Source organism: Anomaloglossus baeobatrachus, chromosome 3 (genome assembly GCF_048569485.1).
Source record: "Anomaloglossus baeobatrachus isolate aAnoBae1 chromosome 3, aAnoBae1.hap1, whole genome shotgun sequence".
Classification (NCBI taxonomy): Eukaryota; Metazoa; Chordata; class Amphibia; order Anura; family Aromobatidae; genus Anomaloglossus; species Anomaloglossus baeobatrachus.
Genome location: NC_134355.1, coordinates 564,596,736 through 564,624,119, shown reverse-complemented (window position 1 = coordinate 564,624,119; position 27,384 = coordinate 564,596,736). Strand labels below are relative to the sequence as shown.

Genomic DNA, 27,384 nt, shown 5'->3' with positions numbered 1-27,384 from the left:
AGCTATGTGTGTGTCTGGGATTGGCTGACATGCTGGCCCGCCCCACTACACGCGCGCGCTTAGGGAAGGAAGACAAGGAAAAAAAAAAAAATGGCGATCGCCATTATACATACAGCAGTGATCTGAATGCGCTGTTCCCGCACACTATACACTGAGATGTCATAATAGTGTGAGTCACACAGTGACTTACACTATTACAGCGGAAAGCCAGCTAGTAATTAGCTGGTCTTTTTCCTGCTAGAACCGTTCTCGAACGTATCTAGAACTATCGAGTTCTAGTTCGATCTAGAACAGCCCCCAAAATCACTCGAGCCGCGAACTGGAGAACCACGAACCGCGCTCAACTCTAACGTTCACTTTTCCATCATGATCCAAAACACTAAGGCCACTGTTGCGTTTCTGAAGAAAAACAAGGTGAGTGATTCAGTGGTCAAGTATGTTCCCTGATCTAAAAGCAGTCAAACACCTGGAAAATAGGGAAGAGACAAATTGTCATCACTCTCCATCTAGCATGCAGGCTCTAAGACAGGGGCGGCCTGCAGGCCACATGCAGCCAAAGAAGCTGCTCATGCGACCTGCAGGCAACATGAATCACTTGACAGACACGGCCTGGTGCAGTGGGTTGCCAATTTCAGCACTTTACTTCAGTTAAATATGCATCCTTACACGCACAATCAATTAAAATGTATTACTGGCGCCACACAGAGACAAGCTCTCTGCACAGCTATACTAATGCCAGCTGCCAGCCAATAAGAGGTCAGCAGCTGACGTTAGGGTATGAAGTCAGCTGCTGGCCTCTGATTGGCTGACTGCTAGCATTGGTCTAGCTGTGCAGAGAGCTTGCTTCTGTGGACCGCAAGCAATATATTTAATTTGAATGTGTGTCTAAGTACTCACATTCATCTGAAGTAAAGCGCTGATGTCGACGGTCCTCTTGACTGGATCACAATTGTCAAGGGGTATGATAAGCCTGAGGGCCACATGTGCAGAAAAAAGAATACCAAGGTAACTGAGGACAGGAGAGAAGCATCCTTTTTAATGTGTATGTGAAGAATAGCACTATAGGGGGACATTATTACAGGATGGAACATTGCTACAAGAAGGGGACTATGATGGGGCACATTACAGTAAGATGTTGGCCAAAATTACTATATGGTGCTAATTGTAAGATGGTATTACTTACAAGAAGGGGATACAACGTAAAAAAAAGTAAAAGAAAACATGTTAAAAAACCTCAAAACAAGGCCCCCAAATTCATTTTTTTTTCTATGTGAAGCCCATATACCCAGCCAAGTTTGAAACCCCTGCTGTAAGAGGTCGTTCTTGAAGAATGGAAAAAGATAGATGTTGTCATAATTTTGCCAACTTGTTCATTTCATGCTGTCCTTAAAAATCATGGAGGTCATACAAAATACTAGATGTAGGTATTTGTTTTTCATGTAGGGTATATTAATTTTTGAATTTCATTATAAAATCTTCAGTTTTACTCAAATTAGATGCAAGAAATGCTCTCATCCAGTATTTTGTAGGACCTACATGGTGTTTTGAGATCATATATATATGTATATATATATATATATATATATATGTGTGAGGTAGCGTGGTCGGCTGCGCAGCAGAAGACACGGGATCCAGGCATTAAGGTTCACAGCACACGGTTTAATGTCCAAACAAAAGTCCACAACAAAATACATGTGTCTCTCCAGCAGAGAGCTCAGGGAGTTGTGTTCACTCCCTCACACCCGGCACACCTGCCCTTGTTCCTGATTCTATTTAACCCTTCCTTCAGCCTGTAGGGAAACAGCATTAACCCTAGAGTGGATTTACTTTCTATCATGGAGTGAGCACAACCGGGGCGAGACATACCGGCCGTCATAGATAACCCCGGTCACAGTCTCACATACCCCCCCCTCAGTTCAAGCGTGCGGGGTTGAACTCCCGCCATCAAACACGGGCCGCGGGACAAGGCATCGGCGTTGCCCTGCAACCCACCGGCCCTATGTTCAACCGTAAACCGGAAGTTCTGCAGAGAAAGGAACCACCGGGTAACCCGGGCATTCCGTTCCTTGGCGGACCTCATCCAGACCAGCGGAGAGTGATCCGTCACCAAGCGAAACTGCCGTCCCAGCAGGTAATAGCGTAGGGACTCCAAGGCCCACTTGATCGCCAGGCACTCCTCCACTACGCTATAATTCCGCTCGGGAGGGGTGAGCTTCCTACTTAAGAAGGTGACGGGGTGTTCCTCCCCCTGAACCACCTGAGACAACACTGCCCCCAGGCCGACCTCCGAGGCGTCAGTCTGTACTATGAACTCCTTCCGGAAATCAGGGTGTACGAGAACGGGCTGTCCGCACAGGACCCCCTTCAGGGCCCGGAAGGAGTCCTCGGCCTGCGGAGTCCAGCGTACCATGACGGACTTCTTGCCTTTGAGAAGGTCCGTCAAGGGGGCTGATAGTCCCGCAAAATCCTTTACAAACCTCCTGTAGTACCCCACGATACCCAGGAAGGCCCTAACCTGCTTCGTGGTCAGGGGTCTAGGCCACTTCTGGATCGCCTCAACCTTGTTAATTTGGGGCTTAATCACTCCTTGGCCTATCACGTAGCCCAAGTAGCGGGCTTCCGTGAGTCCCAACGCACATTTCTTGGGATTGGCTGTCAATCCGGCTGTTCGAAGCGCGTCCACCACCGCTTGTACCTGTTCCAAGTGGGTCTGCCAATCGGAGCTGTAAATAATGATGTCATCAAGGTACGCTGATGCATACGCCTGGTGGGGTTCCAGCACTAAGTCCATCAACCTCTGGAACGTGGCCGGAGCGCCATGTAACCCAAAAGGCAAGACAACATAGTGGAAGAGACCCTCCGGCGTAACAAAAGCGGTTTTCTCCTTAGCGGACTCAGTCAGTGGCACCTGCCAGTACCCCTTGGTCAGGTCGAGCGTGGTGAAATATCGCGCCTGTCCCAGCCTATCAATCAGCTCATCCACCCGGGGCATGGGGTAGAGATCGAACTTGGATATTTCGTTCAATCTCCTAAAGTCATTGCAGAACCTTAAGGAGCCATCGGGTTTTGGTATTAGGACAATCGGACTAGCCCATTCACTCCGGGATTTTTCGATGACCCCCAGGCGTAACATTGTCTTTACTTCCTCCGATATGGCTTGTCGTCGAGCCTCCGGTACCCGGTATGACTTCAGGCGTACCTTCAGGTGGGGCTCGGTGACAATATCATGTCGTATCAGACTGGTCCTACCGGGCAGCTCGGAGAAGACATCGGGGTTCTGCTGAACCAACCGTCTGGCCTCTCGCCTCTGAGTCTTGGTGAGGGCTTCTCCAATCCTTACTTCCGGTTCGTCCTCTCCGGAGGTCGCTGGAGCCAGAGGTGAACGACCCGAAGAGGAGGGAGATGGGGAAAAAACAGCCATCAGGCTTTCCCGTTCCTGCCAAGGTTTTAATAGGTTGACATGGTATATTTGTTCAGGTTTCCGCCTACCGGGCTGCAATACCTTATAGTTGACCACCCCGACTCTTTCCTTTATCTCGTAGGGGCCTTGCCACTGAGCCAGGAATTTACTCTCCGCCGTGGGGATTAATACCAACACCCGATCCCCGGGTTTAAAGGTCCGCACGGTGGCTTGTCTATTGTAGCGGCCGCTTTGCGCGGCCTGAGCCTCCTGTAAATGCTCCTTCACAATTGGCATGACCGCGCTTATGCGGTTCTGCATACCCAAAATGTGTTCAATCACACTTTTATGGGGGGTGGGCTCTTGCTCCCATGTTTCCTTTGCCAGGTCCAACAATCCCCGGGGATGTCGCCCGTATAACAATTCAAAAGGCGAAAACCCCGTGGATGCCTGTGGCACCTCACGGATGGCAAACATCAATTAGGGAAGCATCATATCCCAGTCTTTCCCGTCTTTTGAAATTACCCTTTTGAGCATGGTTTTCAGGGTTTTATTGAAACGCTCGACTAAACCGTCCGTTTGAGGATGATACACAGACGTACGCAACTGCTTGATCTGGAGTAGCCGGCATAGCTCTTTGGTCACTTTAGACATGAATGGGGTCCCCTGATCCGTAAGGATCTCCTTGGGCAACCCCACCCGGCAGAACACAGCAAACAACTCCCGAGCTATAAGCTTTGCTGCAGTATGTCTGAGAGGTATCGCCTCGGGATACCGGGTGGCATAGTCAACGATCACTAGGATGTGTTGGTGCCCTCGAGCGGACTTTACGAGGGGCCCCACCAGATCCATCCCTATCCGTTCAAAAGGGACTTCTATAATGGGTAACGGTACCAACGGAATGCGAAAATGGGTCAGGGGTGCGGTAAGCTGACACTCCGGGCAGGTTTCACAGAACCGTTTTACCTCCCCAAAGACTCCGGGCCAATAGAACCTTTGCAATATTCGCTCCTGCGTTTTCTTGACCCCTAGGTGGCCACTCATTAGGTGTTTATGAGCCAAGTCGAGGACCCGCCGACGATGCGGCTGGGGCACCACCAACTGCTCTACCCCCACGCCCCGTATTTCATCTACCCGGTAGAGTAAATCCTGCTTAAGAGCGAAATGGGGGTACCTTACCTGGGCACCGGGCAGCTGTGCCACCCCGTCAATTACTGTCACCCGACTCCGGGCATGTATTAATGTAGGGTCCTGGAGTTGGGCAGTCCCAAACGTATCCGGGGACGCCTCCAACTCCGGGATGGGTTCGACCGTCTCAGCCTCTCCTGCCAATACCTCTAGGGGCGACCTATCGGGTTCACATTCTGTCCCTATCATGGGGACCCCTACGGCAGGTGTCCCGGATTCAGGATTGTAGGGCTCAGGTCCCGGACTGACCGATATCTGAGGAGACTTAGGGGGTCCCTTCCATAAAGTCCAAAAATAGGGCAGATCCCTTCCTAGGATCACGTCATAGGGAAGAGTGTTAAGAAGTCCCACCTCATGTTGCACCTGACCGCAAGGTGCTGTGATGGTGACAATCCCCGTGGGATAGTCTCGGCGGTCCCCATGAATGCAAACCACCCCCACGGTACGTCCTGTGGCCTTTACTTTAGCCCTCAAGGTGGATCGCACAAGGGTCACTAAGCTTCCGGAATCCAACAATACTGTAACCGGACATCCATTCACCTGTATTTGGCACAAGTGGGGCTCCGTCTCTGGGGAGACCAGGTCAGCGGTATACACCACCTGAGCATACATTGAACCCCGCCGGGTAACCCCACAATCCATGGGCTCCGTGGTGAGTGGACACTGGGCTTCCATATGTCCCACCCGCTGGCACCGCCAACATCTAATGGAGACGGAAACCCCCTTGACGGGTTGTCGTTTAGGGTACAGAACCTTCCGGACCTCAGGAATGGCGGCCGCGGCCTCAGATGGGACGGTAGGGGACTCCTGCACCGGTGTCAGCGGTGGGTCCTTGGCCCTAGGCTTGGAGGGGCCGGACCGACGGGCGGTACGCAAAGTCTCAGTGTCCCGTATCAAGTCCTGCGTAGCCACATGCCGCTCTACCAGGGACACTAATTGGTCCAGGGTACTCGGGTCACCCTGTCCTACCCACCGTTGAACGGTGACGGGTAAAGTGCGCACAAAACGATCCACTACTACCCTTTCCACCATTTGCGCCGGGCTCAGAGTGTCAGGCTGCAACCATTTTTTTACAAGATGCAACAAGTCATAGGCCTGGGAGCGTACGGGTTTGGCTTCCTCATAGAACCACTGATTTACCCGCTGAGCCCGTACATAGGTATTCACCCCCAAACGAGCCAGTATTTCGGCTTTCAGGGTCACATAGTCAATGGCGTCCTCGGTACAGAGGTCCAGGTACGCTTTTTGGGGTTCCCCCGTCAGATAGGGCGACAATACCTCAGCCCACTGGGGGGTCGGCAGCTTTTCCCGCTCGGCCACCCGCTCAAACACCGCCAGGAACGCTTCCACATCATCCCCCGGGGTCATCTTTTGTAATGCTTGTCTCACCGCTTTCCGGACGCTGCCGTCGTCACCCGGTCCCGGGGTTGTTGCTGCCGGTCCGGCACGGATCGACTTGGCCAGGAGAACCATCTGTTCTTGGTGCCTTTTTTCCTGCGCTTGTAAGGATTGCTGCTGACGTGCATTGGCCTGAACCAGCTGTTCTTGGTGCCTTGTGTCCTGCGCTTGAAAGGATTGCTGCTGACGTTCCAACGCCCGGAGCAGGTGTGCATTGGTCTGTTGCTGCTGTGCATTAGCCTCTTGTAGCTGTGCATTAGTCTGTTGCTGCTGCCTTAGTATGTCCTCCATGGCGTCACCGGGTTTGGGCTGTAGTATAGCCGCTCGAATCCAGGACATGTGCTGCTGGGTCACCAGGGATGGATACTACACCTCACCGGCTGTCATGCCCGCATTCTCCACCATATGTGAGGTAGCGTGGTCGGCTGCGCAGCAGAAGACACGGGATCCAGGCATTAAGGTTCACAGCACACGGTTTAATGTCCAAACAAAAGTCCACAACAAAATACATGTGTCTCTCCAGCAGAGAGCTCAGGGAGTTGTGTTCACTCCCTCACACCCGGCACACCTGCCCTTGTTCCTGATTCTATTTAACCCTTCCTTCAGCCTGTAGGGAAACAGCATTAACCCTAGAGCGGATTTACTTTCTATCATGGAGTGAGCACAACCGGGGCGAGACATACCGGCCGTCATAGATAACCCCGGTCACAGTCTCACAATATATATATATATATATATATATATATATATATATATATATATATATATTTATACATACATATACAGTTCTGGCCAAAAGTATTGGCACCCCTGCAATTCTGTCAGATAATACTCAGTTTTTTCTTGAAAATGATTGCAATCACAAATTCTTTGGTATTATCTTCATTTATTTTGCTTGCAATGAAAAAACACAAAAGAGAATGAAACAAAAATCAAATCATTGGTCATTTCACACAAAACTCCAAAAATGGTCCAGACAAAAGTACCCTTAGCCTAATACTTGGTTGCACAACCTTTACCCAAAATAATTGCGAACAACCGCTTCCAGTAACCATCAATGAGTTTCTTACAATGCTCTCCTGGAATTTTAGACCATTCTTCTTTGGCAAACTGCTCCAGGTCCCTGAGATTTGAAGGGTGCCTTCTCCAAACTGCCATTTTGAGATCTCTCCACAGGTGTTCTATGGGATTCAGGTCTGGACTCATTGCTGGCCACTTTAGTAGTCTCCAGTGCTTTCTCTCAAACCATTTTCCAGTGCTTTTTGAAGTGTGTTTTGGGTCATTGTCCTGCTGGAAGACCAATGACCTCTGAGGGAGACCCAGCTTTCTCACACTGGGCCCTACATTATGCTGCAAAATTTGTTGGTAGTCTTCAGACTTCATAATGCCATGCACACGGTCAAGCAGTCCAGTGCCAGAGGCAGCAAAGCAACGCTAAAACATCAGGGAAACTCCGCCATGTTTGACTGTAGGGACCGTGTTCTTTTCTTTGAATGCCTCTTTTTTTTCCTGTAAACTCTATGTTGATGGCTTTTCCCAAAAAGCTCTACTTTTGTCTCATCTGACCAGAGAACATTCTTCCAAAACGTTTTAGGCTTTCTAAGGGAAGTTTTGGCAAACTCCAGCCTGGCTTTTTTATGTCTCGGGGTAAGAAGTGGGGTCTTCCTGGGTATCCTACCATACAGTCCCTTTTCATTCAGACGCTGACGGATAGTACGGGTTGACACTGTTGTACCCTCGGACTGCAGGGCAGCTTGGACTTGTTTAGATGTTAGTCGAGGTTCTTTATCCACCATCCACACAATCTTGCGTTGAAATCTCTCGTTAATTTTTCTTTCCCTACCACATCTAGGGAGGTTAGCCACAGTGCCATGGGCTTTAAACTTCTTGATGACACTGCGCACCGTAGACACAGGAACCTTCAGGTCTTTGGAGATGGACTTGTAGCTTTGAGATTGCTCATGCTTCCTCACAATTTGGATTCTCAAGTCATCAGACAATTCTTTGGTCTTCTTTCTTTTCTCCATGCTCATTGTGGTACACACAAGGACACAGGACAGAGGTTGAGTCAACTTTAATCCATGTCAACTGGCTGCAAGTGTGATTTAGTTATTGCCAACACCTGTTAGGTGCCACAGGTAAGTTACAGGTGCTGTTAATTACACAAATTAGAGAAGCATCACATGATTTTTCAAACAGTGCCAATACCTTTGTCCACCCCCTTTTTATGTCTGGTGTGGAATTATATCCAATTTGGCTTTATGACAATTTTTTTTATTTTTTTTTCATTGAAGACAAATTAAATGAAGATAATAATACCAAAGAATTTTTGATTGCAATCAATTTCAAGAATAAACTGAGTATTATCTGACAGAATTGCAGGGGTGCCAATACTTTTGGCCAGCACTGTATATATATATATATATATATATACATATATATATATATATATATATATAATGTGTGTGTGTGCCGCCCCTGCAGCGGTCGAACTGCTCGGATCCGGGGGTCGCTACTCAAGGCTCGAGGGTCTCCGAACCCGGGGGCTCGTGGCCACTCTCAAATTAAAAAGGGGATTACTTACAGGGGGATTAATAGTTTGTGACCATAATCAAACATTACATATGCTACCTACATCTGAGCCCTCTAAAGGTCTTATTTCGGAATTATACAACAGATTATTACCTGCCCATCTGGAGACATGCCCACTGACTGGTAAAAGCAAATGGGAACAGGACGTTGGCCCCTTGACGGAAGACCAGTGGTCCGACATTCTAGAACAGGTCCCTAAACTGGCGGTCTCTGAGTGCCAAAGGCTTTCTCAAATATATCTCATCCACAGGGTATATAAAACCCCAGGCTACTATTCATCACGGGACTTAAGGCCACTTTACACGCTGCGATATTGTTACCGATATCGCTAGCGTGCGTACCCGCCTCCATCGGTTGTGCGACATGGGCAAATCGCTGCCTGTGGCGCACAACATCGCTCAGACCTGTCACACTTTCTTACCTGCCTAGCGACGTCGCTGTGATCGGCGAACCGCCTCCTTTTTAAGGGGGCGGTTCGTTCGGCGTCACAGCGACGTCACTAAGCGGGCGCCCAATAGAAGCGGAGGGGCGGAGATGAGCGGGACGTAACATCCCGCCCACCTCCTTCCTTTTGCATTGCCAGCGGCCGCTGGTGAGGTGAGGTTCCTCGTTCCTGCGGTGTCACACATAGCGATGTGTGCTGCCGCAGGAACGACGAACTACATCGTGCACGCAGCAACAACGACAATTGGGAATAGGGGGGCATGTCATCGATTAGCGATTTTGCACGTTTTTGCGATGATGCAAAATCGCTCATAGGTGTCACACACAATGACATCGCTAAAGCGGCCGGATGTGCGTCACAAATTCCGTCACCCCAGCGTGATCACTTGAACGATTCGTAGCGTGTAAAGCGGCCTTTAGACCAAACGCACAGTGTGTTAGGTGTGGACAGGATGATGCCCATTTGATGCATGTTATGTGGGAGTGTGGACACATTGGTGATTTCTGGAAACAAACACTGGGACTCATAGACCAAATATACCATATCACAATACAACCATCGCCTCGTCTATGTTTGTTGAGTCTATGGGAGGGAGGAATGGACCCGGATTCTACAATAGCCCAAGGAATAGCACATATCCTGTATCAAGCAAGAAAGATACTGGCATACCATTGGTTAGATCCTCTATAACCAACATTTTCAGAGCTTAAAAATAAAATAAATTAAATAACGTTAGATTGGAAAGGGGAGTTTATTTAAAAAGAACAACACTGAGAAAGCTTTACAAAATTTGGCAGCCATGGATGGAGTAGCCGGATCTCCCCTCTGGTACACTAGTGCAGGATGCAATGTTGGACCAGTAACTGTTGTGCTTGCAATGAATGGAACGCTTGGGGAGTAAAAGTTAAAACTAGTGTTTTATGTGGTGAAGTGGACTTTGAGCGGCGCTGTGGGAGGGAGCCGGAAGGGTGTGATTGATGACTAAACTGGGAGAGAGAGGCAAGCGGGTATGGAAATATGATGCGGAGCGACACGGCTGATGGAGGAGGCTTCCTACTAGACTGAGGCATTATTGCATAGTTTAACTTTTGTTTATCTGTGGAGCCATGTTGTTTGTAGGCTCAATCTATATAATATAACTGTGATCTAAGAATTCCTTTTTTTTTTTCTTTATACAGAGGAAGAACCTGATTTATAGACAGCATACAGTCATATGAAAAAGTTTGGGCACCCCTATTAATGTTAACCTTTTTTCTTTATAACAATTTGGGTTTTTGCAATAGCTATTTCAGTTTCATATATCTAATAACTGATGGACTCAGTAATATTTCTGGATTGAAATGAGGTTTATTGTACTAACAGAAAATGTGCAATCCGCATTTAAACAAGATTTTACCGGTGCAAAAGTATGGGCACCTCAACATAAAAGTGACATAAATATTTTGTAGATCCTCCTTTTGCAAAAATAACAGCCTCTAGTCGCTTCCTGTAGATTTTAATGAGTTCCTGGATCCTGGATGAAGGTATATTTGACTATTCCTGTTCACAAACCAATTCCAGTTCAGTTAAGTTTGATGGTCGCCGAGCATGGCCAGCACGCTTCAAATCATCCCACAGATATTCAATGATGTTCAGGTCTGGGGACACGGATGGCCATTCCAGAACATTGTAATTGTTCCTCTGCATGAATGCCTGAGTAGATTTGGAGCGGTGTTTTGGATCATTGTCTTGCTGAAATATCCATTCCCTGCGTAACTTCAACTTCGTCACTGATTCTTGCACATTATTGTCAAGAATCTGCTGATACTGAGTTGAATCCATGCGACCCTCAACTTTAACAAGATTCCCGGTGCTGGCATTGGCCACACAGCCCCAAAGCATGATGGAACCTCCACCAAATCTTACTGTGGGTAGCAAGTGCTTTTCTTGGAATGCCGTGTTTTTTTGCCTCCATGCATAACGCCTTTTTGTATGACCAAACAACTCAATCTTTGTTTCACCAGTCCACAGGACCTTCTTCCAAAATGTAACTGGCTTGTCCAAATGTGCTTTTGCATTCCTCAGGCGACTCTGTTTGTGGCGTGCTTGCAGAAACGGCTTCTTTTGCATCACTCTCCCATACAGCTTCTCCTTGTGCAAAGTGCGCTGCATTGTTGACCGATGCACATTGACACCATCTGCAGCAAGATGATGCTGCAGGTCTTTGAAGGTGGTCTGTGGATTGTCCTTGACTGTTCTCACCATTCTTCTTCTCTGCCTTTCTGATATTTTTCTTGGCCTGCCACTTCTGGGCTTAACAAGAACTGTACCTGTGTTCTTCCATTCCCTTACTATGTTCCTCACAGTGGAAACTGACAGTTGAAATCTCTGAGACAACTTTTTGTATCCTTCCCCTGAACAATTATGTTGAATAATCTTTGTTTTCAGATCATTTGAGAGTTGTTTTGAGGAGCCCATGATGCCACTCTTCATAGGAGATTCAAATAGAACAACTTGCAAGTGGCCACCTTAAATACCTTTTCTCATGATTGGATACACCTGCCTATGAAGTTCAAAGCTCAATGAGGCTACAAAACCAATTTAGTGCTTAAGTAAGTCAGTAAAAAGTAGTTAGGAGTGTTCAAATCAATAAATTGATGAGGGTGCCCATACTTATGCACCGGTCAAATTTTGTTTAAATGCGGATTGCACATTTTCTGTTAGTACAATAAACCTCATTTCAATCCAGAAATATTACTCAGTCCATCAGTTATTAGATATATGAAACTGAAATAGCTGTTGCAAAAACCCAAATTGTTATAAAAAAAAAAGGTTAACATTAATAGGGGTGCCCAAACTTTTTCATATGACTGTATGCTTTTTCAATGTACACCTTTACTAGTTATATAAGATGCAATATATTTTCTCTGTATTGATTTCTAGTTGTTTAATAAAAAAGATCTAATTTAAAAAAAAAAAATAGTTTGTGACGCCACCCGTGGTGTGCAGTAACGGGGAGTACCGCCGCTGCCGATGGGAGGACGCGGGAGTGATGGAATGGGGCAGCTAGATGACGTTACCCTCCACAGGTAGGGAAGGCCCCAGGACTCTGTATGGTGGGATTCAGGGGAGCGCAGGCTCGCTGGTAGCAGGGGGTAATCAGGTACTCACTCAGATGAAAAGCAGACACTGACAACGAAGTAAACCAAGTCTCTGGGTGCCACTGCACTCTTGGGGGAGCTCATCCGGGTATCCGTCCCCCACAGTACTGTCTGATGGTTCGGAGCCTGCCTCTGTGCACAAATTTTAGAAGTGTCCTAGTGGCCCATAAGCTTGCAGCTGTCCGGGCCCCGCTCCCCACCTTTTGAGTAAAGGAGCTGTGCTCTCAGGAGCTCACGCTTGGGATTTCAGTGGGCTGCTTAGGCTGGAAAGCCCTATCCCCCTCATTGCGCTAGTGCCCCCGATCTCTGAGCTTTGTGTGAACAGTCCATAAAGCCACTGTCCTCCGCAAGTTAATTGCCAGATTGCTTGAAGCCTCTCCTAGACCTCGACCTAGAGTCCAGTACCCCGATGTGCTTTCGGTCCCAGACCGGCCGGCTATTGTACTTGCTGCTGACCGTCCTCCTAGACTAAGTCAGGCACCCAGTCCCAATATCCCGCGACCGGGTCTCCGACTCCTCCGGGTCCAGACCACCGTCTGCAACCCAATCTTCTCTTACCCAGGGAGCCCCATGCTCCCCCTAGCTCCTCATTGCTCGAGGGCTACTACTCTACTGACTCGTCACCTCCCACCTCCCTGCCTGACCCCTAGGTGGATGGCCCTATTCCAGCTTAGCAGCCCACTGGTGTGCATGACAAGGTGTGATGTGAGGTGTGATTGGGATTTGGATGCTGATGGAGGCAGTACTGTGAGTTGGGGACCCAGAACCATGGGGGGTTGAGTCCTGCTCTGGGAGATAAAGAGTGTGCAGTATCCCGTGATGACCTGACTAGTCTAGGGGCATCACATAGATATACTGTATATACAGTATATAATTTGTAGCATCAATGTGAAGGATATATTTTTAATGCATATCCATTAAAAGTTATACTTTTATTAGATAACACATGTATTTGTCTTCCGTGTGTGGTAAGGAGGTCTTGAGCTTTAGTACATGAAGTAGCAAACCACTTTCAGCCATCCTTTCTCCTGGCCATAAACATGGAATAATTTCTTTGAAATCCATCATGGCCAATACTTATTCCCCCAAAGTATTGTTTTATGTGATAGAGAGGATACCCCCATACACATACTCTAAAATCATTGACCTATATTGTAGTGATTGAAGGCTAAGGACAACTTTTATATTTTCTATATGGCCATCTTTACTATACCTTGAACAGTTTCTGGTGTTTTGTGGGTATTTATGACTGACGTCATAAAAGAGACACTACTGTTAAAAATATAAAAATATCTACATTTTGTTTTTTCAGATATATATTTTTCAAAATGGAACTGATTCGTGGCAAGACCTTCATAAAAAGTTATGCTCAACATCCACCAGAAAAGATACCAACTGTAATGTACAAAGGAAAAAAGAATGTAGAACTTGGAAAAAATTTTAATGATTGTGACATTCGAGGCAAAACCTTTATAAAAACTTACCCCAAAAATCCTCCAGAAAAAATACCAACAGTCACATATAAAGTAATAAAGAATGTACAGCCCGATAAGCTTCTTAGTGAATGTAATAGCAAAAATAATTCTGCACAGACACAAAGAATGTCTAATGATATTTGCACAAAGGAAACGGACAATGTCCGATGTCTAAAGTTTATAAGAAAAAGTAAAACACATGACTGTGTTTTGAGAGATGACAAACTAGAGAAAATTACTAGTCAAAAGGTACAAGGCCGGATACCAAACAGTCTCAGTTCCCCAGGCCTTGTGGAAGATCCATGTGGAAAAAGAAATGACATAGATGCCAACAAACAATCAGCATGTAAACAAAATATGATAGACTATAGAAACTTTGTGCCTCAGATGCCGTTTGTACCATCTGTTGCAAAATCGCTGCCAAGAAAAAGAATTTCTCTTACAAAGTCTAAGAAAAGTTTAAAAAATATATTCAATTTGAAGAAGAATAAGCAACAAGATGTCATATCAGAAGAGGAGAGCCAGCCAATGGTGTTTAGGATGAAGGAAACCAAGGCAGGCGAGAGACAATATCAACTAAGTATTGGCGAAATGCCTTCTGATGAGTTCCTTCTTCACAACTGCCTGGATTACGACATGTACATTGATGCTGTTGACTCATTCAAAGCACTGTGTGAGGATGTTGCTTCTCTAAAAAGTTTCGACTCCCTTACTGGCTGCGGGGAAATTTTTGCAGATGAAAGTGCCTCTTTTATTGATATCGAAAACAGCCGAGTCACCTTTATATCTAAGCCAAATTCCCAAGCTGCTAGTTTTCAAGGAGGAGTTGAGAAACTTGCCTCCCCAGCCAAATCCGAGTCTATCGACTTCTCCAGACTACGTGGTCACCTGAAAGCATCTGCAAAAAGTGTGTGCTCAAATGTAATACCTGAAACTGAGAGGTTACCAGTTTGTCATGATATCAATAAAGTAGAAATTAATAATAACTTGTCAAGAGATCAAATGTCCAATCTATCTTACAATGATCTAATGTCCTCTAATGAGAATATTCATGATGCTGAATCCCCCATGTCCACAAGTGATGAGGGGTATTATGATTCATATTCTCCTGCAGTGGAAGAAAATAACAATGAGGTTGTCAATGTTCGACCACTTCCAAGGGATACTTACAGTGGAGACGCCCTTTATGAGTTATTTTCTGACTCATGCGAAAAGAAGCTTTGGACTGTCCAGGACTGTGTGTCTGCCCCAGAGGACAATAAAGACAATCCTACATCTGTATATAGCTTTTGTGTTGGGTCTGAGGAAAATATGGCTTCTCAACCAACAGTAGGACTTGATGAAGAAGACAGTCAAGAGAATACATGGAAAGGAAGAGAGTGTTTATTAAAACTATGTGACACAGAGTTGTCTTTAACTATTGGAATGGTTAACTGGTTAAAAAGAACAGGAAGAATTACTGAGAATGATCTTGGTGATCAAAATATCACTTGTACCTTGGAGAAATCAGCAGACACTATGAATGAGAAAGCCTTCAATGCTGAAGAAACCACTGGAGACCACCAGGAAAATACATTATCACATTGGGAATATGTCAAAACAGAACATACAGATCCTGCCAATAGCAGCAAAGGAAATATCGAAACATTTGCTAAAATACCAAAATCTACAATAGTTTCAGATGAAAGCAAATCTGAAAATAACTCTCAAATTGGAACACATTTAGACTTATATGACCCATCACCAAAGCAAAATATCCTTAATATAATTGAATATAAAGAAAAATTGGAGTTATCCAGTCCAGATGCCAATACATTAGCTTCAGTGGTTTCGACACCAAAGCCAAATATCACAAATGTCTCTTCTCTCATTAACCACCTAGATTCTTTGCATCTCTTGGACTTTCAATATCCTACATGTTCTATACATGAAAATAATAGATGGTTAGCTGACATGCTGGAGAAAAGTACTGCTGATGTCCCACCATTGCATGTATTGTTTGGCAATGAATATGTATTGTACAGCATGAGTAAAATAATGAGACCTTATGAAATTGCCCAAAACATCAAGAACTCTGTAGAAAAACTACAAACTTCAACTGATAGTCAAGTAAATAAGAAAAACATGATAACAGATAGCAAAGAGCCAAATCAGGCAAACAGCCTTTGCATGAAAGGATTCGATGATGACTATATTGGTAACCAACAATGCATATCAAAAACATCGAGATTGTTTCCAAAGGAGGATCAATCCTCTAAGGAAGTGGTTAAACCAGGATTCCTGCCTCTTTTTAAATCAACCTGCTCATCAGTGATCTCTCGCTGCTCCTCAGTTTTATACAAACTGCACAACTCAGAAGATGCAATCATATTTTTTAATACAAGAAACTATAACCCATCACCTAATAGCGAGGATCTTACACAAGGTCCATCAGCTTCATCGGTAGACTACTCTAAGTACCCAGAAGATGATTTCCTGTCTATTACGTCTACGACTTTTACTAGGGAAAATGGTGAGTATACCCCAAAGATTGTAATCAATGCCTGGGTCATTATTGGATTTCGTTTGTGAAAAGACAGGGGAGCAGACTGTAAGAGGTTATTCGCTCCTTAGTCTGAAGGTACCGTCAGTCACACTTAGCGATGCTCCAGCGATCCCATCGGCGAGCTGACCTGGCAGGGATCGCTGGAGCGTCGCTACATGGTCGCTGGTGAGCTGTCAATCAGGCAGATCTCCACAGCGATCAGAGATCAGCCACCAGCCACCAGCGACCCATGTAACGACACTGTGCTTGGTAACCATAGTGCACATCGGATTACTAAGCAAAGCGCTTTGCTTATAATTACCTGATGTGTACCTTGGCTACATGTGCAGGGAGCAGGGAGCCGGATTCTAAAAGCTGCGGACGCTGGTAACCAAGGTAAATATCGGGTAACCAAGCAAAGCGCTTTCCTTGGTTACCCGATGTGTATGTTGGTTACCAGCGTCAGCAGAAGCCGGCTCCCTTCTCCCTGCACATTCAGATCGTTGCTCTCTCGCTGTCAAACACAGCGATGTGTGCTTCACAGCGGGAGAGCAATGACCAAAAAATGGTCCAGGACATTCAGTAACGACCGGCAACCTCACAGCAGGGGCCAGGTCGTTGCTGGATGTCACACACAGCGACATCGTTAGCAAGATCACTGTTGCGTCACAAAAACCGTGACTCAGCAGCGATGTCGCTAGCGATGTCGCTTAGTGAGATGTGGTCTTTAGCCCTTCATGGACGCATGGTCTTTTGTATCGTTTCAGTTCAATAACACCAGCCAACAAGGAAATCAAAAAGCCTAATACAGAATAAGCGGAACATCTAGGCAACTAGTCATTTGCTCGTAGAAACAGGCAGCACTTTCTCAGCTAGTACTGTTTGTCACATACACACTTTTCAGCACGTGACGTGGGGTGCAACTACAAGGGTTAATCTATCTCTTCTCACTCAATCTTGCAATCACATTCTGTTTGAGGCTTCACAGAGAGCATAAATCACACCTTGACAATGTCTACACAGTCCAGATCCCCTCAGGCTGCCACCACTCATCACACACATGGGGGGACGAGTCCCCAAAATACATAGTATTGCCCAACAGTCAAAAAGGCACACACTGTCTGAAAGCCTATGAATTCTTTACAGCATAGGTCCAAACGGATTAAAGTTTTAAGCTTTAATACAAAAAAATACAGTACTTACAAGTAAAGGTATAAAAAAAGGAGAAACAACAGAAATGCCTAAATATTTCAATCCAAAGTTGCTTTTCTGTTCTCTTGAGGGTAGGAGAAAAGGTTTATGCAGCTCAGGCTGACCACCACATGCGAACACCTTTCTATTGTGAAGACCATCTTTTATATGCTTGGTCCTGTACTTGTTTCCATGATGGACTATATTGTATTAGGTACAGTTAGGTCCAGAAATATTTGGACAGTGACACAAGTTTTGTTATTTTAGCTGTTTACAAAAACATGTTCAAAAATACAATTATATATATAATATGGGCTGAAAGTGCACACCCCCAGCTGCAATATGAGAGTTTTCACATCCAAATCGGAGAAAGGGTTTAGGAATCATAGCTCTGTAATGCATAGCCTCCTCTTTTTCAAGGGATCAAAAGTAATTGGACAAGGGACTCTAAGGGCTGCAGTTAACTCTGAAGGCATCTCCCTCGTTAACCTGTAATCAATGAAGTAGTTAATAGGTCTGGGGTTGATTACAGGTGTGTGGTTTTGCATTTGGAAGCTGTTGCTGTGACCAGACAACATGCGGTCTAAGGAACTCTCAATTGAGGGGAAGCAGAACATCCTGAGGCTGAAAAAAAGAAAAAATCCATCAGAGAGATAGCAAACATGCTTGGAGTAGCAAAATCAACAGTCGGGTACATTCTGAGAAAAAAGGAATTGACTGGTGAGCTTGGGAACTCAAAAAGGCCTGGGCGTCCACGGATTACAACAGTGGTGGATGATCACCGCATACTTTCTTTGGTGAAGAAGAACCCGTTCACAACATCAACTGAAGTCCAGAACACTCTCAGTGAAGTAGGTGTATCTGTCTCTAAGTCAACTGTAAAGAGAAGACTCCATGAAATTAAATACAAAGGGTTCACATCTAGATGCAAACCATTCATCAATTCCAAAAATAGACAGGCCAGAGTTAAATTTGCTGAAAAACACCTCATGAAGCCAGCTCAGTTCTGGAAAAGTATTCTATGGACAGATGAGACAAAGATCAACCTGTACCAGAATGATGGGAAGAAAAAAGTTTGGAGAAGAAAGGGAACGGCACATGATCCAAGGCACACCACATCCTCTGTAAAACATGGTGGAGGCAACGTGATGGCATGGGCATGCATGGCTTTCAATGGCACTGGGTCACTTGTGTTTACTGATGACATAACAGCAGACAAGAGTAGCTGGATGAATTCTGAAGTGTACTGGGATATACTTTCAGTCCAGATTCAGCCAAATGCCGCAAAGTTGATCGGACGGCGCTTCATAGTACAGATGGACAATGACCCCAAGCTTACAGCCAAAGCTACCCAGGAGTTCATGAGTGCAAAAAAGTGGAACATTCTGCAATGGCCAAGTCAATCACCAGATCTTAACCCAATTGAGCATGCATTTCACTTGCTCAAATCCAGACTTAAGACGGAAAGACCCACAAACAAGCAAGACCTGAAGGCTGCAGCTGTAAAGGCCTGGCAAAGCATTAAGAAGGAGGAAACCCAGGGTTTGGTGATGTCCATGGGTTCCAGACTTAAGGCAGTGATTGCCTCCAAAGGATTCGCAACAAAATATTGAAAATAAAAATATTTTGTTTGGGTTTGGTTTATTTGTCCAATTACTTTTGACCTCCTAAAATGTGGAGTGTTTGTAAAGAAATGTGTACAATTCCTACAATTTCTATCAGATATTTTTGTTCAAACCTTCAAATTAAACGTTACAATCTGCACTTGAATTCTGTTGTAGAGGTTTCATTTCAAATCCAATGTGGTGGCATGCAGAGCCCAACTCGCGAAAATTGTGTCACTGTCCAAATATTTCTGGACCTAACTGTAGATCACAGGTCTGTAACTTGACCTGAACTAATCTGTCACCTTGTCTATTAAATACCTTGCTGCTTCCAACCACTCCACCCCATATAGTAGGAAATGTACAGCCTGGCCACAAAGGACTATCTGCCCAAGCTTTGAGGCTCAGGCTCACTGTGCCATGCTGTCAGGAATGACACTCCTTGTAGTACCAGTGATACCTCCATTCCTTCTGAGTACCTGTAGATGTTATGGCCCGTTGTGTAGTGTTAATCATGCAAATGGCAGACTTAATCTAATATTATTTTACTTATGTTATCACTTCCCTTACACTTTTCTATACAAGAAGTAGTCTACAATATACCAAGCATGGTACCACACACTTAACTTGACGTAATAATTGTGCATAACTATAATGGTGACATACGTCTGTAATCCTTTTGGCCAATAGTGCCCTTTCTCAAGATATAATATAAGCAAACACATATGATCAAAAATTAGTGATTTGGTAACATAAGGAATAAGGGTATAACTATAGTAGATGCAGAAGTTCCACTTGCAAATGGGCCTTGAGGCTTAGGGCAGTCCAAATGGCCCCTTTGGTCAATATAGAAAACAATATTATTAAAGACCCATGATAGTAGGGAGCCTTTTAAGAGAAATTGCACTGGGGCCCACAAGCTATAAATTATACCACTGCAGGGGTGGACACATCATTGGTGCAACCTGTGCAGCCGCCCAGGGGTTCAAGCGGAAAGAAGGCCCCTTACTACCTCCAAAGCAAGTAGAATTGTGCATTTTGATGAGTTATTTGTCTAAAAAGGGCCCCCATGTACCATTCTTGCACAGGAGCCCTTTTCTGTCTGTGTCCACCAGTGTGCCACTGTACAAAGGCAGTGATGAATCTAAGCCATATTATCAAAGCATGCAGTAAACCCTATATTATGAGAAGACTGGATAACAATTCACTGCATATTGTGTAAGAGAAGGTAATAAAAAATGAGGCATGAAAAGATAAAACATAATATAAAAGCATCTGTACATAATAATAAAACATATGTCACAGCAGACAAAACATCCTAGAGCATGAATGCACTGAGTATATGTCAGAACAGGCAATACATCCTTGTAGATACAATCTAAGGTAAGCTGTACTGAGCATGTGGTATAAGACATCCTGGAGGTATAGTTGTGCACAGGCCTCTGGCACTTCTCAGGGAAAGAGTAAGCATAAAGAGAATATAGTAAAACAAACTTGAGCACAGCACACAGCCTCGTGAAGAATAACAGAGGTAGTAAGCTCTGGTGGGGACCCAAGCAGTGGGGCATACAGCCTGATAACGTCTTATGCCAGGTTACATGTCTGAGTAGTTGCAGTACAGCCCTACTCTAGGATAGATTATATTCTTTTTTTTATTTTCAGTCTAAATCACCTATAATGGCAAAGATATGTAGAAATGTGTGTAATAAAGTAGATAATTTATTGAAAATGAAGAAAAACTGAAATGTCCCATTTACGGGTATGGAAAACTTTGCCAAATACTTTGTTGAGGCAACATTTCCAGTCTTAAAGTGGACCTATCACTAGAGATGAGCGAACCTGGGGTTCAAAGTTCGAAGTTCAGGTTTGGAAAAGACTGCCAAAAAAACAAAATTCTAAGTTCGAGTGAGTTATGAGAGCTGTGCTTGGGTATGAGTGATGCTCAGCTCTGTGAGAGCCATGTGCAGTGTTTGAATGGCTCGCACTGGGGGTAAAATCAGCATGATCAGATGTAGTGTACACCCACAGAAAAAAAATATTGAAAAACCCTCCCCCATCCTCCCCCAGATGTGTTCTGATTATGGTTGGCTGCATGTGGGTGGAGACACAAACTCCCCAATTACTGACTTCCATTGAGGATCGGATCAAGTCGGGTCACAAACCAAACCTTATCTAAAGTTTGACTGTGCTCTCCGAACCGAACTTCCAATGATTCGCTCATCTCTACCTGTCACTTGCTCAAAAATTGAGTTAAATACCATGCAAAAAAATCCCTGAGCTCCCATGATTTTGCTGCACTAGTCCATTTTGTGCTCCATCTCTAAATTACAGCGATATTTAGGCCATGTGCGCACATTGCGTTCAATTCCGCAGCGTGTAAGTCACTGCCTGTGCATCTCAGAACGCAGCCGAAAAAGCTGCGTTCTGAGACGCATTTGGCAGAACACAACGTGCGCACATTCCTGGAGAATTCATGCATTCTGGGTGCTTTCTCTGCCATAGACAGAGTCGGAAAAGTATCCAGAACGCACATTTTTGACAGTGCGGTCCCACTCAGCTCTGCAGCATCCCCATAGACTTGCAGCAGAGCCGAGTGGGACCACACTGTCAAAAAGAGCATGGCTGGCTGCGACACAGTGCCGTGTGATCATAATGAACTCGGATGAACTTCACCCGACTTCATTGTGGTTGCGCGGCTACATCGGAAGCTGACAGGAGCGGCAGTAGAACACTGCCGCTCCTGTCAGCTCCATGCAGCAACTGAAGTGAGTAGCGCGATCAGCTGTGCTGTCACTGTGGTTACTCGTGGCCACCGCTCTCAGCTGGAGGACTGCAGCTTTGGCCGCGAGTAACCTTAGGGGATTTGCGATCACAGGTGAGTCCTTCACGTGTGACTGCAAATCAAGCCGTTTATCCTGTTGTTGGATCTTTGATTTCGGCAGCGCAGAATCAGTCCCACTCCTATGGTATTTTTTCATAACAAATTGTGAACTTTGCAGTAGCTGGAATATTTTTTTTTCTAGTTTTGCTACACACAACCCTAATAGGTGAGCACAGTACTATTGCTACTTCGCTGTAGAACTTGGATAAGACCCTTTTGTGGATTTGCGTTCCTTATCTAGACATTGCTAAGCTGTAATGTAATAATCAGCATCTCAGAAAAAGGGGTAATAGTGTGCACCCCAAAGAAGACACTGAAGAAATGTTCACCTGCACTACAAGCAGAGATTTCACATAGTGCGCTCCAAAAGAAACAAATGTGAATATCTCTGCAATGGAGTGATGCAGAGGAAAATTGAAAAGAGCAACATAATCAGGGGTTTTTACAAGGTATTTAACTTTTTTCTGAGAAGGTGACAGCTCTTTAACTGGTCCTCTAACTGGTTGACTGTGTACAGACATTCACAGACTTAAGAGGGCTTTACACGCTACGATATCGTTAATAAATTATCGTTGGGGTCACGGTGTTTGTGACGCACATCCGGCGTCATTAACTATATCGCAGTGTGTGACACTTATGAGCGACCTTAAACGATCGCAAAAGCAGTCAAAATCGTTTGCCACGGAGAGGTCGTCCTGAAACAAAAAATAGTTTTCTGCTTATTAGCGATGATGTTCATCGCTCCTGCGGCAGCACACATCGCTACAATGCCTACAAGTAGTATTCAACCCCCTGCAGATTTAGCAGGTTTGATAAGATGCAAATAAGTTAGAGCCTGCAAACTTCAAACAAGAGCAGGATTTATTAACAGATGCATAAATCTTACAAACCAACAAGTTATGTTGCTCAGTTAAATTTTAATACATTTTCAACATAAAAGTGTGGGTCAATTATTATTCAACCCCTAGGTTTAATATTTTGTGGAATAACCCTTGTTTGCAATTACAGCTAATAATCGTGTTTTATAAGACCTGATCAGGCCGGCACAGGTCTCTGGAGTTATCTTGGCCCACTCCTCCATGCAGATCTTCTCCAAGTTATCTAGGTTCTTTGGGTGTCTCATGTGGACTTTAATCTTGAGCTCCTTCCACAAGTTTTCAATTGGGTTATTGTCAGGAGACTGACTAGGCCACTGCAACACCTTGATTTTTTCCCTCTTGAACCAGGCCTTGGTTTTCTTGGCTGTGTGCGTTGTCTTGTTGGAAGATGAAATGACGACCCATCTTAAGATCCTTGATGGAGGAGCGGAGGTTCTTGGCCAAAATCTCCAGGTAGGCCGTGCTATCCATCTTCCCATGGATGCGGACCAGATGGCCAGGCCCCTTGGCTGAGAAACAGTCCCACAGCATGATGCTGCCACCACCATGCTTGACTGTAGGGATGGTATTCTTGGGGTCGTATGCAGTGCCATCCAGTCTCCAAACGTCACGTGTGTGGTTGGCACCAAAGATCTCGATCTTGGTCTCATCAGACCAGAGAACCTTGAACCAGTCTGTCTTAGAGTCCTCCAAGTGATCATGAGCAAACTGTAGACGAGCCTTGACATGACGCTTTGAAAGTAAAGGTTCCTTACGGGCTCGTCTGGAACGGAGACCATTGCGGTGGAGTACGTTACTTATGGTATTGACTGAAACCAATGTCCCCACTGCCATGAGATCTTCCCGGAGCTTCTTCCTTGTTGTCCTTGGGTTAGCCTTGACTCTTCGGACAAGCCTGGCCTCGGCACGGGTGGAAACTTTCAAAGGCTGTCCAGGCCATGGAAGGCTAACAGTAGTTCCATAAGCCTTCCACTTCCGGATGATGCTCCCAACAGTGGAGACAGGTAGGCCCAACTCCTTGGAAAGGGTTTTGTACCCCTTGCCAGCCTTGTGACCCTCCACGATCTTGTCTCTGATGGCCTTGGAATGCTCCTTTGTCTTTCCCATGTTGACCAAGTATGAGGGCTGTTCACAAGTTTGGGGAGGGTCTTAATTAGTCAGAAAATGCTGGAAAAAGAGATAATTAATCCAAACATGTGAAGCTCATTGTTCTTTGTGCCTGAAATACTTCTTAATACTTTAGGGGAACCAAACAGAATTCTGGTGGTTTGAGGGGTTGAATAATAAATGACCCTCTGAATAAACTTTTCACAATTTAAAAAAAAAAAAAAAAAAATAAGAAATAACATTGTTTTTTGCTGCAGTGCATTTCACACTTCCAGGCTGATCTACAGTCCAAATGTCACAATGCCAAGTTAATTCAGAATGTGTAAACCTGCTAAATCTGCAGGGGGTTGAATACTACTTGTAGGCACTGTATGTGTGACACCGCAGGAGCGACGAACATCTCCTTACCTGCCTCCACCGGCAATGCGGAAGGAAGGAGGTGGGCTGGATGTTACGTCCCGCTCAACTCCGCCCTTACGCTTCTATTGGATACCTGCCGTGTGACGCCGCACGAACCGCCCCCTTAGAAAGGAGGCAGTTCGCCGGCCAGAGCGACGTCGCAGAGCAGATATGTGCGTGTGACACTGCCGTAGCGATAATGTTCGCTACGGCAGCGATCACCAAATATCGGCCATACGACGGGGGCGGGTGCTATCGCGCTTGACATCGCCAGCAAATACTAGCGATGTCGCAGCATGTAAAGCCCGCTTTAGGCCTCAGTTCCACTAGCGTATAGCTTCCAATGCGAGAGCATCGGAAGCGGTATACTAATGACCCTCTGCTGCGAGTGTGAGTCGAGGGTTATGCGACTGTGATCTGATCTTGCAATCGCATCACAGGAGCCGAAAAGAGGCAGGGAGCACTTACTCATTATCCTCCGTGGCCTGTCTCTGCGTACATCGCATTGTGGTCAGATGACATCCGAGTGCAGTGCGATGTTTCACACGCTCCCGTAGACTTGTATGTGGGTGCGTGAGCCAAGACTTGCTGCCAAACGCAGTATGCTGCGATTCATTCCGTATGCCAATATGGCATAAGAGAAGAATCGCAGATGGACCATAGTTTTGCACTGGTGCAAGTGCAATCCGATGTTTTATCAGATTGCACTCGTCTGTGCAAAATGCAAGTGGAACCAAGGCCTTATTCTGAAGTCACTCCTGCACTGACTAGGCTGTCTGTTTTGGGTCATTCCCATTAGGCCACGTTCACATGTTCAGTTTTTACCTCAATAAGCCAACACCAGCAGTGGGTGAAAAATGCAGAAGTGGTGACTTGTTTCTATTATACTTTTCCTCTGATTGTTCCACTCTTGCTTTTAGCTACAAATACTGAAGTAAAAAACTCACCAAATACTCAATGTGTGAACGTGGCCTTACAAATACTGAGGTAAAATACTGATCAAATGCTGAATAAAAGGAATAATATTGATTTTAAAACAAGGCTTTATGGTCCTAATGTTCTTTTTGTATTGAAACATCAAAATTTACCCACAAGCTATCGCGTAGAGTAGATTTAACTCATCCTCCTGTAAAAAGTTAAATGTTGATGAACATTAATGTTTTTTTCTTCTCTTATAGGTTTAGTGATAACAAAGAACAAAAAGTGGCAGATATGAAAACCTATTGAGCAGAAAAATCAACTTCAGTGTAACAGATAGAAATACACCATGATAATACTGAGTAAAACCCTGGACAAAAACTGGAAATGCAACTACTGCACAGAGAGAAAATGCCTATCACAGCTTCAAAGTCTCACCTCCATGATTCCCACATGTGTGTCCAAACATTGTACTGTGAGTCAATTAACATAAAAATACCAGGTTTGGTAATGACAATTAGTGCCCAGGACCTGAGTGGACAGGCAGCCTAAAGACCACGTCTCACTAAGCAACATCGCTAGCAACATCGCTGCTGAGGCACGACTTTTGTGACGCAACAGCGATGTTGCTAGCGATGTTGCTGTGTGTGACATCCAGCAACAACCCGGCCCCTGCTGTGAGGTCGTTGGTTGATGCTGAATGTCCTGGACCATTTTTTAGTTGTTGCTCTCCCGCTGTGAAGCACACATCTGTGTGTGTGACAGCGAGAGAGCAACAACTGAATGTGTAGTGAGCAGGGAGCCGGCTTCTGCGAACGCTGGTAACCAACGTAAATATCGGGTAACCAAGAAGCCCTTTCCTTGGTTACCCGATAATATTTACCTTCGTTACCAGCGTCCGCCGCTCTCACGCTGTCAGTGCCGGCTCCCTGCACACGTAGTCGGACTACACATCGGGTAATTAACCCGATGTGTACTCTGGCTAGGAGTGCAGGGAGCCAGCGCTAAGCGGTGTGCGCTGGTAACCAAGGTAAATATCGGGTTGGTTAACTGATATTTACCTTAGTTACCAAGCGCAGCATCGCTTCCACGCGTCGCTGCTGGCTGGGGGCTGGTCAGATCTGCATGTTTGACAGCTCACCAGCAACCCGTGTAGCGACGCTCCAGCGATCCCTGCCAGGTCAGGTTGCTGGTGGGATCGCTGGAGCGTCGCTTAGTGTGACGGTACCTGAAAGTAGCCAATCTTCTAATTAATTAGGACCATAATATGAGTAAAGGCCCATTTACTAAAGCAGATAATCAGGAACAAGCATTTTTAAAATCACTTGTTACCAATTATCTCCTAAACAGGTCGGCCGCCACCCAGCAACAAAACAAACTTCTTAACTGGATAAGCTTAAAGGGAACCTGTCACCAGATTTGGGGCCTATAAACTGCGGCCACAATCAGTGGGCTCTTATATACAGAATTATAACATGCTGTATATAAGATCCCAGGCCGCTGTGTAGGGTGTAAAAATCACTTTATAATACTCACCTAAACGGTGGGTGCAGTGCAGATTGGTCAAATGGGTGTCTCTGTTCTCCGAGTGTGGTGCCTTCACTTTCGGCCATCTTTGTCCTCCTTCTTCTGCAGCCTGGGTGCATGACATGTCCTACGTCATGCACACAGGCTGGGATTGAGGTCCTGCGCAGGCGCAGTACAATACTTTGATCTGCCCTGCTAAGTGCAGATCAAAGTGCGCCTGCGCAGGACATCAATGCTGGCGCATGTGCATGACATAGGATGCATCATGCACCCAGGCTTCAGAAGAAGGAGGACGAAGATGGCCGAAAGTGGAGGCACCACACTCGAAGAACATCACACACTGGCCGTTTAGGTGAGTGTTATGATCCAAAACCATGGAAGACCACCATAAATCATTGGTAAAAGATGACAAGAGCATTGGCAACTAATCTGGCCGCCATCCCCTTACTAACCATCAACACTAGAAGTAGCCGAGGGGTGAACTAACATCCTGTGCACCACGAACCCAGCCGGAGAACTAGCTATCCTAAAGGAAGGAAAGATGAATAACTCTCTGCCTCAGAAAATAGACAAGAATAGCAAGCCCCCCACATTCAAAGACTGCGGTGATATAGGAAAACACAATACACAGATGATAGGATTAGCAAAAGGTGAGGCCCTACTGACTAAATAGGACAGGATAGGAAAGGGACTGATGGTGGCCAGAGAAAAACCCTG

General features: G+C 45.5%; 1 protein-coding gene across 1 annotated transcript in view; it reads left to right on the top strand.

Annotated features, from left to right (window-relative positions):
* The window catches only part of AMER3 (APC membrane recruitment protein 3), a 58,903-nt gene extending 31,994 nt beyond the window's left edge, over window positions 1-26,909 (top strand). Inside the window, exons 2-3 of the mRNA XM_075338659.1 lie at window positions 13,476-16,150; window positions 25,401-26,909. Coding sequence (XP_075194774.1) covers window positions 13,492-16,150; window positions 25,401-25,438 — 2,697 coding nt within the window. The 5' untranslated portion in view covers window positions 13,476-13,491 and the 3' untranslated portion in view covers window positions 25,439-26,909. The remainder of the gene's footprint in view (window positions 1-13,475; window positions 16,151-25,400) is intronic.
* Window positions 26,910-27,384: the final 475 nt, after the last annotated feature.